Below are 12,544 nucleotides of genomic sequence, written 5' to 3'. Positions count from 1 at the left end.
AGACTTGATTGATAATAACAGGAGCACCGTTAGTGTTTAGTTTTGACCAACCAATCAATAAGTTTAATCAATTCAATTTAAATTCAGCTGACAGCACTTTTCCTGGGCTTTTCTCGTAAAGACACGTCACAAAAATGAATCATGCAATAAAAGTATTTAAAAATATTCTGCGAAATGAAAGGCGGTTGTGGTTTTGTTGAAATGTTATGTTATTATCTGGTTTGAATTTGGCATTGTGAGGACAGTAATTCTAAGAGGTGACACCTGCCAACAAATCAAGGCATGTATGTTAGGATCAGCCCTGGGGGTTGGCGTTTCTCATGCCATTCCAGATTTTTTAAAAAGAAAGATCATTGCCTGCCAGTGAAAACGTGTCACTGTGGGGGCGTCATGTCAAAGCCATTTTTTTGTCCATCTCTTAGTCTGGCCCCTGGCCCCCTGAATTCATTATTCTTTCTTCTACTCTTTCCACTCTTTTATTTCTCTTTCACTCTTTCTTTGTGTCTTTTTTTGTCTTATTTTATCTCCATTACCTCCTGGTCGCCATGGTGAAGCTTCTCCTCCAACGGGACTTTATTTATCTATCTACGTATGTCCATACAATCCCTCCATAAAGGTGATCGGACAGAGGTTACTGGCACATCTTTCCTTTTGTGCTCCTCTGTTCCTTCTGTTCCCCTTTTATGTTTAATCATTCTTCTTCACGGACAGATTTCCTTTTCCTCTCGTCACATGATATCTGTTCCTTTTAGTCTCATCATATGCCCTCTCTTTCTTTCTGTCCCCTCCCCCCCCCTCTCACTCACTCACTCACTCACTCACTCACTCACTCACTCACTCACTCACTCACTCACTCACTCACTCACTCACTCACTCACTCACTCACTCACTCACTCACTCACTCACTCACTCACTCACTCACTCACTCACTCACTCACTCACTCACTCACTCTCTCGCCCTGTATGTGTGCAGATTGGTTGAGCGCTACACTTTCTCATTTTTTCCCCCTCTGTCCCTCCACAACTGGAGCGCTAAACCAGGCATAGAAATCTGTACTAGACTAATATCTCTTGCAGACGGCAATAGTTAGACGAGGGGTAGTCTGTAATAGTGTAGAGGGTGAAAATGAATGCTGTAATGCAACTGCCAAATAACATCAACACCTGTACGCTTGAACCAATAAATACTGAATTTGTATTCTATCGAGGCTCTCCCTACATGTAAACTATTTGATGTACTTTGCATAAAACCATTATTGCTGTATTACAGAGTAACTATCGTCGAGCTCCCAAAAGAGGAAGGATACAGTAGAGAAAACTGTATTTTCAAAATGCTCAAGAGGATATAAGAAAAATCCTTTCTTAAGAAGTTCAGGCAGGTAAACATTTGCGACTGTTTCTCAAATTAATGATAATTGAGTTCAATGAGCGTGCAACAACAAAAACATTCCCCCCCTCTTAAAAGGTAACATTATGCAAATGTTATTGTTCCTCAAGCAATTGTTTTTCATGCGTAAACAAGCTCTCTGACTTACAATAATAACTGCCATGGTAAATGACCCGCATAAACACCCCTCAGAGCAGTCCCCATTTAACGATGCAACAACACCGTGATAAAGTTTTGTTTTTACCCTTCTACACAACTGGAATCAGTGGGCATGTAACTAACTGTAAGAGCCTTAGCATTAGTGTTATATATTAAAAGGGCTTTCAAAAGGCCCATTGGCGATGATTGTTATGTAGGTTTTGCTAGCACCGTTAGCACGGATTAGCCTAAATTCTATTAGCGTTCACAATATCAGTAGTTATACTCGTTTTGTTATCCTTGCTCAAAGGGTACCATGTAGTATCATTACTATGTCTCTATCACAGTTAACAAAGTATCATTAGCTTATTAGTATAGGTTTTACTATGCTGCGTTCACATCATGTCAGCTTACTTTTTGTAGAAAGATTATACTCAAGTTTCTCACTTGGGAAGTATCAGAATCAACAAATATTAAGCTCTACGCAAATAACTTACGTTAATTTGAAGTCGGAAGTCCCAAGTTTCCGACATGACGTGAACGTGGCATAAGCACAGAGTATTAGCAACCCGACCAGGAAGTATCGGTCCGGTTAAAGACGTGCTCCAATAACTCACCCTGCTGATGGAGAAGGTAAAGCCTGGCTTGCCGGTGCAGTAGCCCATGAAGCAGAAGCGCAGTTGCCAGTAGAAGGCGTGCTCGGCAATGAAGGTGATGAGCGACAGAGCCATGGCCGCCCCCAGCATGTAGAAGACGCCTGCCATGTTGTCCACGTCCAGCTGGCTGCTCATCACCTCGTTCTTCTCGTTGTGGCAGATCCCCGTCAGCCACAGAGCCTCCAGCTCCTCCATCTCTCCTGGGATAAGCAGGAGATAGAGGGGGTTAGGAGGGGACAGCAGGAGGGGTTAGCAGGAGGGGTTAGTTTATAATAAGGTTAGGGTGAGGGGGTATATAGAGGGGTTAGTTTATGATAAGGTAAGGGTGAGGGGGTATATAGAGGGGTTAGTTTATAATAAGGTAAGGGTGAGGGGGTATATAGAGGGGTTAGTTTATAATAAGGTTAGGGTGAGGGGGTATATGGAGGGGTTAGTTTATAATAAGGTTAGGGTGAGGGGGTATATAGAGGGGTTAGTTTATAATAAGGTAAGGGTGAGGGGGTATATAGAGGGGTTAGTTTATAATAAGGTTAGGGTGAGGGGGTATATAGAGGGGTTAGTTTATAATAAGGTTAGGGTGAGGGGGTATATAGAGGGGTTAGTTTATAATAAGGTTAGGGTGAGGGGGTATAAGGAGGGGTTAGTTTATAATGAGGTTAGGGTGAGGGGGTATATAGAGGGGTTAGTTTATAATAAGGTTAGGGTGAGGGGGTATGTGGAGGGGTTAGTTTATAATAAGGTAAGGGTGAGGGGGTATATAGAGGGGTTAGTTTATAATAAGGTTAGGGTGAGGGGGTATATAGAGGGGTTAGTTTATAATAAGGTTAGGGTGAGAGGGTATAAGGAGGGGTTAGTTTATAATAAGGTTAGGGTGAGGGGGTATATGGAGGGGTTAGTTTATAATAAGGTTAGGGTGAGGGGGTATAAGGAGGGGTTAGTTTATAAAAAGGTTAGGGTGAGAGGGTATAAGGAGGGGTTAGTTTATAATAAGGTTAGGGTGAGGGGGTATAAGGAGGGGTTAGTTTATAATAAGGTTAGGGTGAGGGGGTATGTGGAGGGGTTAGTTTATAATAAGGTTAGGGTGAGGGGGTATGTGGAGGGGTTAGTTTATAATAAGGTAAGGGTGAGGGGGTATATAGAGGGGTTAGTTTATAATAAGGTTAGGGTGAGGGGGTATGTGGAGGGGTTAGTTTATAATAAGGTAAGGGTGAGGGGGTATATAGAGGGGTTAGTTTATAATAAGGTTAGGGTGAGGGGGTATATAGAGGGGTTAGTTTATAATAAGGTTAGGGTGAGGGGGTATATAGAGGGGTTAGTTTAGAATAAGGTTAGGGTGAGGGGGTATATAGAGGGGTTAGTTTATAATAAGGTTAGGGTGAGGGGGTCTAAGAAGGGGTTAGTTTATAATGAGGTTAGGGTGAGGGGGTATATAGAGGGGTTAGTTTAGAATAAGGTTAGGGTGAGGGGGTATATAGAGGGGTTAGTTTATAATAAGGTTAGGGTGAGGGGGTATATAGAGGGGTTAGTTTATAATAAGGTTAGGGTGAGGGGGTCTAAGAAGGGGTTAGTTTATAATGAGTTTAGGGTGAGGGGGTATATAGAGGGGTTAGTTTAGAATAAGGTTAGGGTGAGGGGGTATATGGAGGGGTTAGTTTATAATAAGGTTAGGGTGAGGGGGTATATAGAGGGGTTAGTTTATAATAAGGTTAGGGTGAGGGGGTATATGGAGGGATTAGTTTATAATAAGGTTAGGGTGAGGGGGTATAAGGAGGGGTTAGTTTATGATACGGTTGTAGGTTAGGGGTTAGTGGGGATATACAGTGAGGATGGGTTAGGTTGGTTCAGTTTATATTGAGTTAGGTTAGGAGAAGAAGGAAAGAGAATATAGCTAGGTGCTGAAAGGAAAGGTGAGGTATTTGAATAGTATAAGGCATGAGAGCTGAGGGATACAGTGGAGAGTGATACAGTGAGGAGGGACACAGTGAAGAGGGGTACAATGAAGGGGGATACAGTAGAGAGGGATACAGTAAAGAGGGATACAGTAAAGAGGGATACAATGCAGGGGGATACAATGCAGGGGGATACAGTGAAGAGGGATACAGTAGAGAGGGATACAGTGAGGAGGGATAAAGTAAAGAGGGATACAGTGGAGAAAGATATACAATATTGAGGGATACAGTGAAGATGGATACAAGGGAGAGGGATACAGTGCAGAGGGATAGAGTGAAGAGGGATACAATGGAGGGGGATACAGTGAAGAGGCATACAGTGTGGAGGGATACAGTGGGGAGGGATACAGTAAGGAGGGATACAATAGAGAGGGATACAGTGTAGAGGGATACAGTAGAGAGGGATACAGTGTAGAGGGATACAGTGAAGAGGGATACATTGTAGAGGGATACAGTAAAGAGGGATACAGTGTTGAGGGATACAGTAAGGAGGGATACAGTAGAGGGATACAGTAGATATGGATACAGCGGAGAGGGATACAGTGTATAGGGATACAGTAGAGAAGAATACAGTGTAGAGGGATACAGTGAAGAGGGATACAGTAGAGGGATGTATTTGAAGAGGGATACAGTAGAGAGGGATAGAGTAGAGGGATACAGTGAGGGGGATCCAGTAGAGAGGGATACAGTGTAGAGGGATACAGTGAAGAGGGATACAGTGTAGAGGGATACAGTAGAGAGGGATACAGTGTAGAGGGATACAGTGGAGAGGGATACAGTGTAGAGGGATACAGTAGAGAGGGATACAGTGTCGAGGGATACAGTGAAGAGGGATACAGTCTAGAAGGATACAGTGTGAGAGGGATACAATGTAGAGAAAGGAGTGAAGAGGGGGGATACAGCATAGAGGGATACAGTGAAGAGGGATACAGCAGACAGGACTGTACTTAATATTGTGAGACACTAATTAAGTTGCTTCTCATGTCTTTGATTGTTATTGTGACTGTGTGTATATGTGTGTGTGTGCGTGCGTGCGTGTTTGTGTGTGTTTGTGTGTGTGTGTGGCCATTACAGCTGTGTGTGAGCACCGTCAGTGCAGGAGTGAACAAATCAAATCAAATGTTATTTGTCACATACACCGAATACAACAGGTGTAGACTTACAAGACCTTATCCAACAATGCAGTTAAAAAAAAAAGTAAAGTAAAAAAAATAAAAAATATCAATCAAAAAGTAACAATAAATGTACATAACAATAACGAGTCAATATGCGGGGGTACAGGTTAGTCGAGGTAATTTGTAAAGTGACTATGCATTGATAAACAGCGAGTAGCAGCAGAGTAAAAACAAAGGGGGGGAGGGGTCAAAGGGGGAGGGGGGAGTCAAATAGTCCAGGTGACCATTTGATTAGTTGTTCAGCAGTCTTATGGTGACTGGAGTCTTTGACAACTTTTAGGGCCTTCCTCTGACACTGGCTAGTATATAGGTCCTGAATGTCAGGAAGCTTGGCCCCAGTGATGTACTGGGCTGTACGTGCTACCCATGGTGCCTTACGGTCAGGTGCCGAGCAGTTGCCATACCAGGCGACCCTTGCTAAATCTTTTCAGTCTCCTGAGGGGGAAAAGGTATTGTCGTTCCCTCTTCACAACTGTCTCGGTGTGTTTGGACCATGATAGTTTGTTGGTGATATGGACACCAAGGAACTTGAAACTCTCGACCCACTCCACTTCAGCTCTTTCGACGTTAACGGGGGCCTGTTCGGCCATCCTTTTCCACGATCAGCTCCTTTGTGTTGCTCACATTGAGGGAGAGGTTGTTGTCCTGGCAACACACTGCCAGGTCTCTGACCTACTCCCAATAGGCTGTCTCATCGTTGTTGGGGGATCAGGCCTACCACTGTGGTGTCGTCAGCAAACTTAATGATGGTATTGGAGTTGTGCTTGGCCACGCAGTCGTGGGTGAACAGGGAGTACAGGTGGGGACTAAGCATACACCCCTGAGGGGTCCCAGTGTTGAGGATCAGCCTGGCAGATGTGTTGTTGCGTACCCTTACCACCTGTGCGACCTGTTAGGAAGTCCAGGGTCCAGTTGCAGAGGGAGGTGTTTAGTCCCAGGGTCTTTAGCTTAGTGAGGAGCTTAGTGGGCACTATGGTGTTGAACACTGAGCTGTAGTCAATTATTGTAATTTTTTAAATTTAACCAGGTAGGCCAGTTGAGAACAAGTTCTCATTTACAACTGCAACCTGGCCAAGCTAAAGCAAAGCAGTGTGACACAAACAACAACACAGAGTTACACATGGAATAAACAAACGTACAGTCAATAACACAATAGAAAAAGTCTATATACAGTGTGTGCAAATGGCGTAAGGAGGTAAGGCAATAAATAGGCCATAGTAGCGAAGTAATTACAATTTAGCAAATTAACACTGGAGTGCTAGATGTGCAGATGATGATGTGCAAGTAGAAATACTGGTGTGCAAAAGAGCAAAAAAGTAAATAAAAACAATATAGGGATGAGGTAGGTAGCTGGATGGGCTATTTACAGATGGGCTGTGTACAGCTGCAGCGATCGGTAAACTGCTCAGATAGCTGATGCTTAAAGTTAGTGAGGGAGATATAAGTCTCCAACTTCAGCGATTTTTGCAATTCGTTACAGTCATCGGCAGCAGAGAACTGGAAGGAAAGGTGGCCAAAGGAGGAGTTGGCTTTGGGGATGACCAGTGAAATATACCTGCTGGAGCGCGTGCTAAGGGTGGGTGTTGTTATGGTGACCAGTGAGCTGAGATAAGGCGGAGCTTTACCTAGCGTAGACTTATAGATGACCTGGAGCCAGTGGGTCTGGCGACGAATATGTAGCAAGGGCCAGCCGACGAGAGCGTACAGGTCGCAGTGGTGGGTGGTATATGGGGCTTTGGTGACAAAACGGATGGCACTGTGATAGACTGCATCCAGTTTGCTGAGTAGAGTGTTGGGGGCTATTTTGTAAATGACATGGCCGAAGTCGAGTATCAGTAGGATAGTCAGTTTTATGAGGGTATGTTTGGCAGCGTGAGTGAAGGAGGCTTTGTTGCGAAATAGGGAGCCGATTCTAGATGTCATTTTGGATTGGAGATGTTTAATATGAGTCTGGAAGGAGAGTTTACAGTCTAGCCAGACACCTAGGTATTTGTAGTTGTCCACATATTTTAAGTCAGAATCGTCCAGAGTAGTGATGCTAGTCGGGCGGGCGGGTGCGGGCAGCGATCGGTTGAAAAGCATGCATTTAGTTTTACTAGCGTTTAAGAGCAGTTGGAGGCCACGGAAGAAGTGTTGTATGGCATTGAAGCTCGTTTGGAGGTTTGTTAACACAGTGTCCAAAGAAGGGCCAGATGTATACAGAATGGTGTCGTCTGCGGAGAGGTGGATCAAGGAATCACCCGCAGCAAGAGTGACATCGTTGATATATACAGAGAAAAGTGTCTGCCCGAGAATTGAACCCTGTGGTACCCTATAGAGACTGCCAGAGGTCTGGACAACAGGCCCTCCGATTTGACACACTGAGCTCTGTCTGTGAAGTAGTTGGTGAACCAGTCAAGGCAGTCATTTGAGAAACTAAGGCTATTGAGTCTGCCGAAAAGAATATGGTGATTGACTAAGTCGAAAGCCTTGGCCAGGTCGATGAAGATGGCTGCACAGTACTGTCTTTTATTGATGGTGGTTATGATATCGTTTAGTACCTTGAGTGTGGCTGAGGTGCACCCATGACCAGCTTGGAAACCGGATTGCACAGCGGAGAAGTTATGGTGGGATTCGAAATGATCAGTGATCTGTTTGTTAATAACTTGGCTTTCGAAGACTTTAGAAAGGCAGGGCAGGATGGATATAGGTCTGTAACAGTTTGGGCCTAGAGTGTCTCCCCCTTTGAAGAGGGGGATGACCGCGCCAGCTTTCCAATCTTTAGGAATCTCGGACAATACGAAAGAGAGGTTGAACAGACTGGTAATAGGGGTTACAACAATGGCGGCGGATCATTTTAGAAAGAGAGGGTCCAGATTGTCTAGCCCAGTTGATTTGTACAGGTCCAGGTTTTTCAGCTCTTTCAGAACATCTGCTATCTGGATTTGGGTGAAGGAGAAGCTGGGGAGGCTTGGGCAAGTAGCTGCGGGGGCTGCAGAGATGTTGGCCGGGGTTGGGGTAGCCAGGAGGAAAGCATGGCCAGCCGTAGAGAAATGCTTATTGAAATTCTCGATTATCATGGATTTATCAGTGGTGACAGTGTTTCCTAGCCTCAGTGCAGTGGGCAGATGGGAGGAGGTGCTCTTATTTTCCATGGACTTTACAGTGTCCCAAAACTTTTTGGAGTTAGAGCTACAGGATGCAAATTTCTGTTTGAAAAAGTTAGCCTTTGCTTTCCTAACTGACTGCGTGTATTGGTTCCTGACTTCCCTGAAAAGTTGCATATCGCGGGGACTATTCGATGCTAGTGCAGTCTGCCACAGGATGTTTTTGTGCTGGTCGAGGGCAGTCAGGTCTGGAGTGAACCAAGGGCTATATCTGTTCTTAGTTCTACATTTTTTGAAAGGGGCATGCTTATTTAAGATGGTGAGGCAATTACTTTCAAAGAACAACCAGGCATCCTCTACTGACAGGATGAGGTCAATATCCTTCCAGGATACCCGGGCCAGGTCGATGTGTTTTAGGGAGCGTTTGACAGTGATGAGGGGTGGTCGTTTGACCGCGGACCCATTGCGGATGCAGGCAATGAGGCAGTGATCGCTGAGATCCTGATTGAAAACAGCAGAGGTGTATTTGGAGGGAAAGTTCGTCAGGATAATATCTATGAGGGTGCCCTTGTTTACAGATTTAGGGTTGTACGTGGTGGGTTCCTTGATAATTTGTGTGAGATTGAGGGCATCTAGCTTAGATTGTAGGACTGCCAGGATGTTAAGCATATCCCAGTTTAGGCCACCTAACAGAACGAACTCTGAAGATAGATGGCTGTCAATTCACATATGGTGTTCAGGGCACAGCTGGGAGCTGAGGGGGGTCTATAACAGGCAGCAACAGTGAGAGACTTATTTCTGGAGAGATAAATTGTTTTAATTAGAAGCTCGAACTGTTTAGGCATAGACCTGGAAAGTATGACACAACTTTGCAGGCTATCTCTGCAGTAGATTGCAACTCCTCCCCCTTTGGCAGTTCTATCTTGATCGGAAAATGTTGTAGTTGGGGATGGAAATCTCAGAATTTTTGGTGGCCTTCCTAAGCCAGGATTCAGACACGGCAAGGACATCAGGGTTGGCGGAGTGTGCTAAAGCAGTGCGTAAAACAAACTTTTGATGTAACATGCATGAAACCAAGGCTTGTACAGTTACAAAAGTCAATGAACAGCATTCTCACATGCAGCATTCTCACAAGGTTCCTGGTGTGTGCAACACATGTCATGTTGTGTTATGTCCCCCCAACACACCCCCGTCACAGATAATCTTCATTAATCATTGATTATGCAAGTCGCTCGTTATCTGGTCTTGATGTGGGAAACAATTGCCTCATGTGACTTCTGCTAGTCCTTGGGGTCCGGGAGGAAGTACACACAAAGTCATGTGATCGCCGGTCCCACCCTAAAATATGTCCCCATAGCCCCCCCCCATTCCCTGGAATTGGTTCTGAGGGGGAGAGGAGGGAGATTGGGGAGGACATGTCCGGTGAGATTTGTTTGATGTGAGCCACCAGAGTCTGTATCTCACCAAAGGGGATTTCCCACTCCCCTAGTGCTTGCATAACTAACAGCGTGCTAACTCACTCGCTGCCTGGACAGTAGCAGATTTTGCCTGCCCGGTTGTTAAGACTTCCTGTTAAAGTAGGCCACAGTGAAGGACGTAAAGAAAGCTCAGCAGGTTGTGTCAAGATGACTTTGAGCTCCTCAGATGTAGGACATGCAATTTTGGGTTGACTTCAATACTCCTCCACCTACCCCTGCACAAGATCTGGTTGAAATATATTTGCACAAGTCTTGAGCTGTTCTTGTTTTCGTTGGCCCTGTAGAATAGAATCAATGGAGAAGTCCTACAAGTGTCCTACTTAATCAAAGCTATTCACTTCTGTATGTGTTCCATGTACAGATGTAGGATCTTAGTTTGATCACTCTTATGTTGCTGAGAATTTTCTTGTGCTGCAGGAAATGCAAATGAGCTTATTGATTTTCATAAATTCACTGAAAACCTGCAGCAACCCACGGTTATATTAACAGTAGCCTACTTTTGACCAGCTAATAACCTAACCACCGATCAAGCAACTTTATGGACTAAACGTTCAAATACTGTTTCTGCAGGATTATGTTTGCTACAACAGTACTGGTCTAATTAAGATCCTACATCTGTATGTCCTAGACCTACAATATACCCCCACCAGACCTCCACTCCACCAGACCTCCACCCCATCAGACCTCCACCCCCACCAGACCTCCACCCCCATAGACCTCCACCCCACCAGACCTCCACCCCCACCAGACCTCCACCCCACCAGACCTCCACCCCCACCAGACCTCCACCCCACCAGACCTCCACCCCCACCAGACCTCCACCCCACCAGACCTCCACCCCACCAGACATAAGCATGCCCACCCTTGATGCTATCTGAAAACACTCCAGATGCACCAGAGGTTGCCACTTGGAACTAGGACACATACAACCACACACACACCTCATGACAGACACACACACACACTTACACACACACGACACACACACACGCACACGCACACACACACACACACACACACCACACACACACACACACACACACACACACACGAGACAAACATAGATAACCATGTATGGATTATAACAGGGGATGACACCTTAGCAGACACCCAGTGAGGGTGAACTCTGAGCTCTTTACTAGTTTCTATAAAGTGTGTTGTAACGGCGTGCTAACGTCTGAATGAAATGAACGACTGATCACATACATTTGGCAGTAGATAGCAGACCTGGGTTCAAACACTACTTGAAATCTTTCAATTAGTTTGAGTGTTTTCTCTAGCCAGCCTAGAGTTCCTTCCTAGGTGGGGTTTAGAGTTTTGAGGATATTCTATTGGTCCATTACGCCAGCCAAGCTTAATCAAGCACAGGTAAAGTATTCAAAATGATTTAAAATAGTATTTGAACCCAGGTCTGGTACATACTGTAGAGATGTATGCTACTGTATGTGAAGCTCACTTTCAGTGGTAAATCCAAATCCCTAGACTCTTGTATCAAGAGACTTTCAACGGTCTGAAACAATCCGGACCATATCCCTCTCACACTGTAATGACCTCCCATACATTAGAAAAGCTGGGACATGCTATGATAGAAAATGTGCATTCGAGCCATTTTGTTTGTTTGTTTGTTTGTGTGTGTGTGGTGTGTGTGTGTGTGTGTGTGTGTGTGTGTGTGTGTGTGTGTGTGTGTGTGTGTGTGTGTGTGTGTGTGTGTGTGTGTGTGTGTGTGTGTGTGTGTGTGTGTTGACCATGTCCATGTATAAACACTGAGTGTACTAAACATTAACAACACCTTACTAATATTGAGTCCCATTTGCGCTCAGAGCAGCCACAATTCGTCCACAAGGATGCTGGGCCATCTTGACTCCAATGCTTCCCACACTTGTGTCAAGTTGGCTGGATGTCCTTTGGGTGGTGGACCATTCTTGATACACACAGGAAACTGTTGATTGTGAAAAACCCAGCAGCGTTGTAGTTCTTGACACACTCAAACTGGTGTCTTGCCCATTCACACTCTGAATGGCACACATACACAATACATGTCTCAATTGTCTCAAGGCTTAAAAACCCTTATTTAACCTGCCCCTTCATCTACACTGCTTGAAGTGGATTTAACAAGTGACATCAATAAGAGATCTTAGCTTTCATCTGGCTCACCTGGTCAGTCTATGTCATGGAAAGAGCAGGTGTTCCTAATGTTTTGTACACTCAGTGTATAGCACGTTTCTCTGAAGGCGGTGAGGTGATCATCCAGGTATCTTGTCAAGACCACTCAGTGTTTCTACCATACATACTGTGGACCATAGACTCTAGATAGGACACATTGAGGAGTACAATATATAATATGTCTAGGCCAATGGAACTCAGCAGTGTAATTACAACTGTGGTATCCAGCATCCTGTGTTCGAATCCTGGGATTCGACAATGCAAGTGGGAGATGAACTACCAACCAGAAGGAAGCTGGTTTCAGATCCCATGTACCATCTCCTGCCGTTGTGCCCTTGAGCAAGGCACTTGCTGCTAAATATGTAGCTGCAGGGGTGCTGCTCTGTGGTCGGCTGAAGCTGTGCTCCTACCCAAAATGTGTGTGTTGTGTGTTTGTGTGTTGTCTTGGGAAGTGGGAGGGGAGGAGGGAGCAGATGAAGAATGTCTGTCTCTGCAGATGGACTAATAAATTA

The 12,544-nt window shown here is 44.9% G+C and overlaps 1 protein-coding gene across 1 annotated transcript in view; it reads right to left on the bottom strand.

Moving 5' to 3' along the window:
• Window positions 1-12,544, bottom strand: part of LOC106588930 (glutamate receptor ionotropic, NMDA 2B) — a 117,853-nt gene that overhangs the window by 7,456 nt on the left and 97,853 nt on the right. The window contains exon 14 of the mRNA XM_045691125.2: window positions 2,143-2,381. Within this exon, the coding sequence (XP_045547081.1) occupies window positions 2,143-2,381 (239 nt within the window). The remainder of the gene's footprint in view (window positions 1-2,142; window positions 2,382-12,544) is intronic.

This window comes from Salmo salar, chromosome 12, assembly GCF_965601325.2.
Source record: "Salmo salar chromosome 12, fSalSal1, whole genome shotgun sequence".
Taxonomy (NCBI): domain Eukaryota; kingdom Metazoa; phylum Chordata; class Actinopteri; order Salmoniformes; family Salmonidae; genus Salmo; species Salmo salar.
This window is presented reverse-complemented; position numbering and strand designations above follow the sequence as displayed.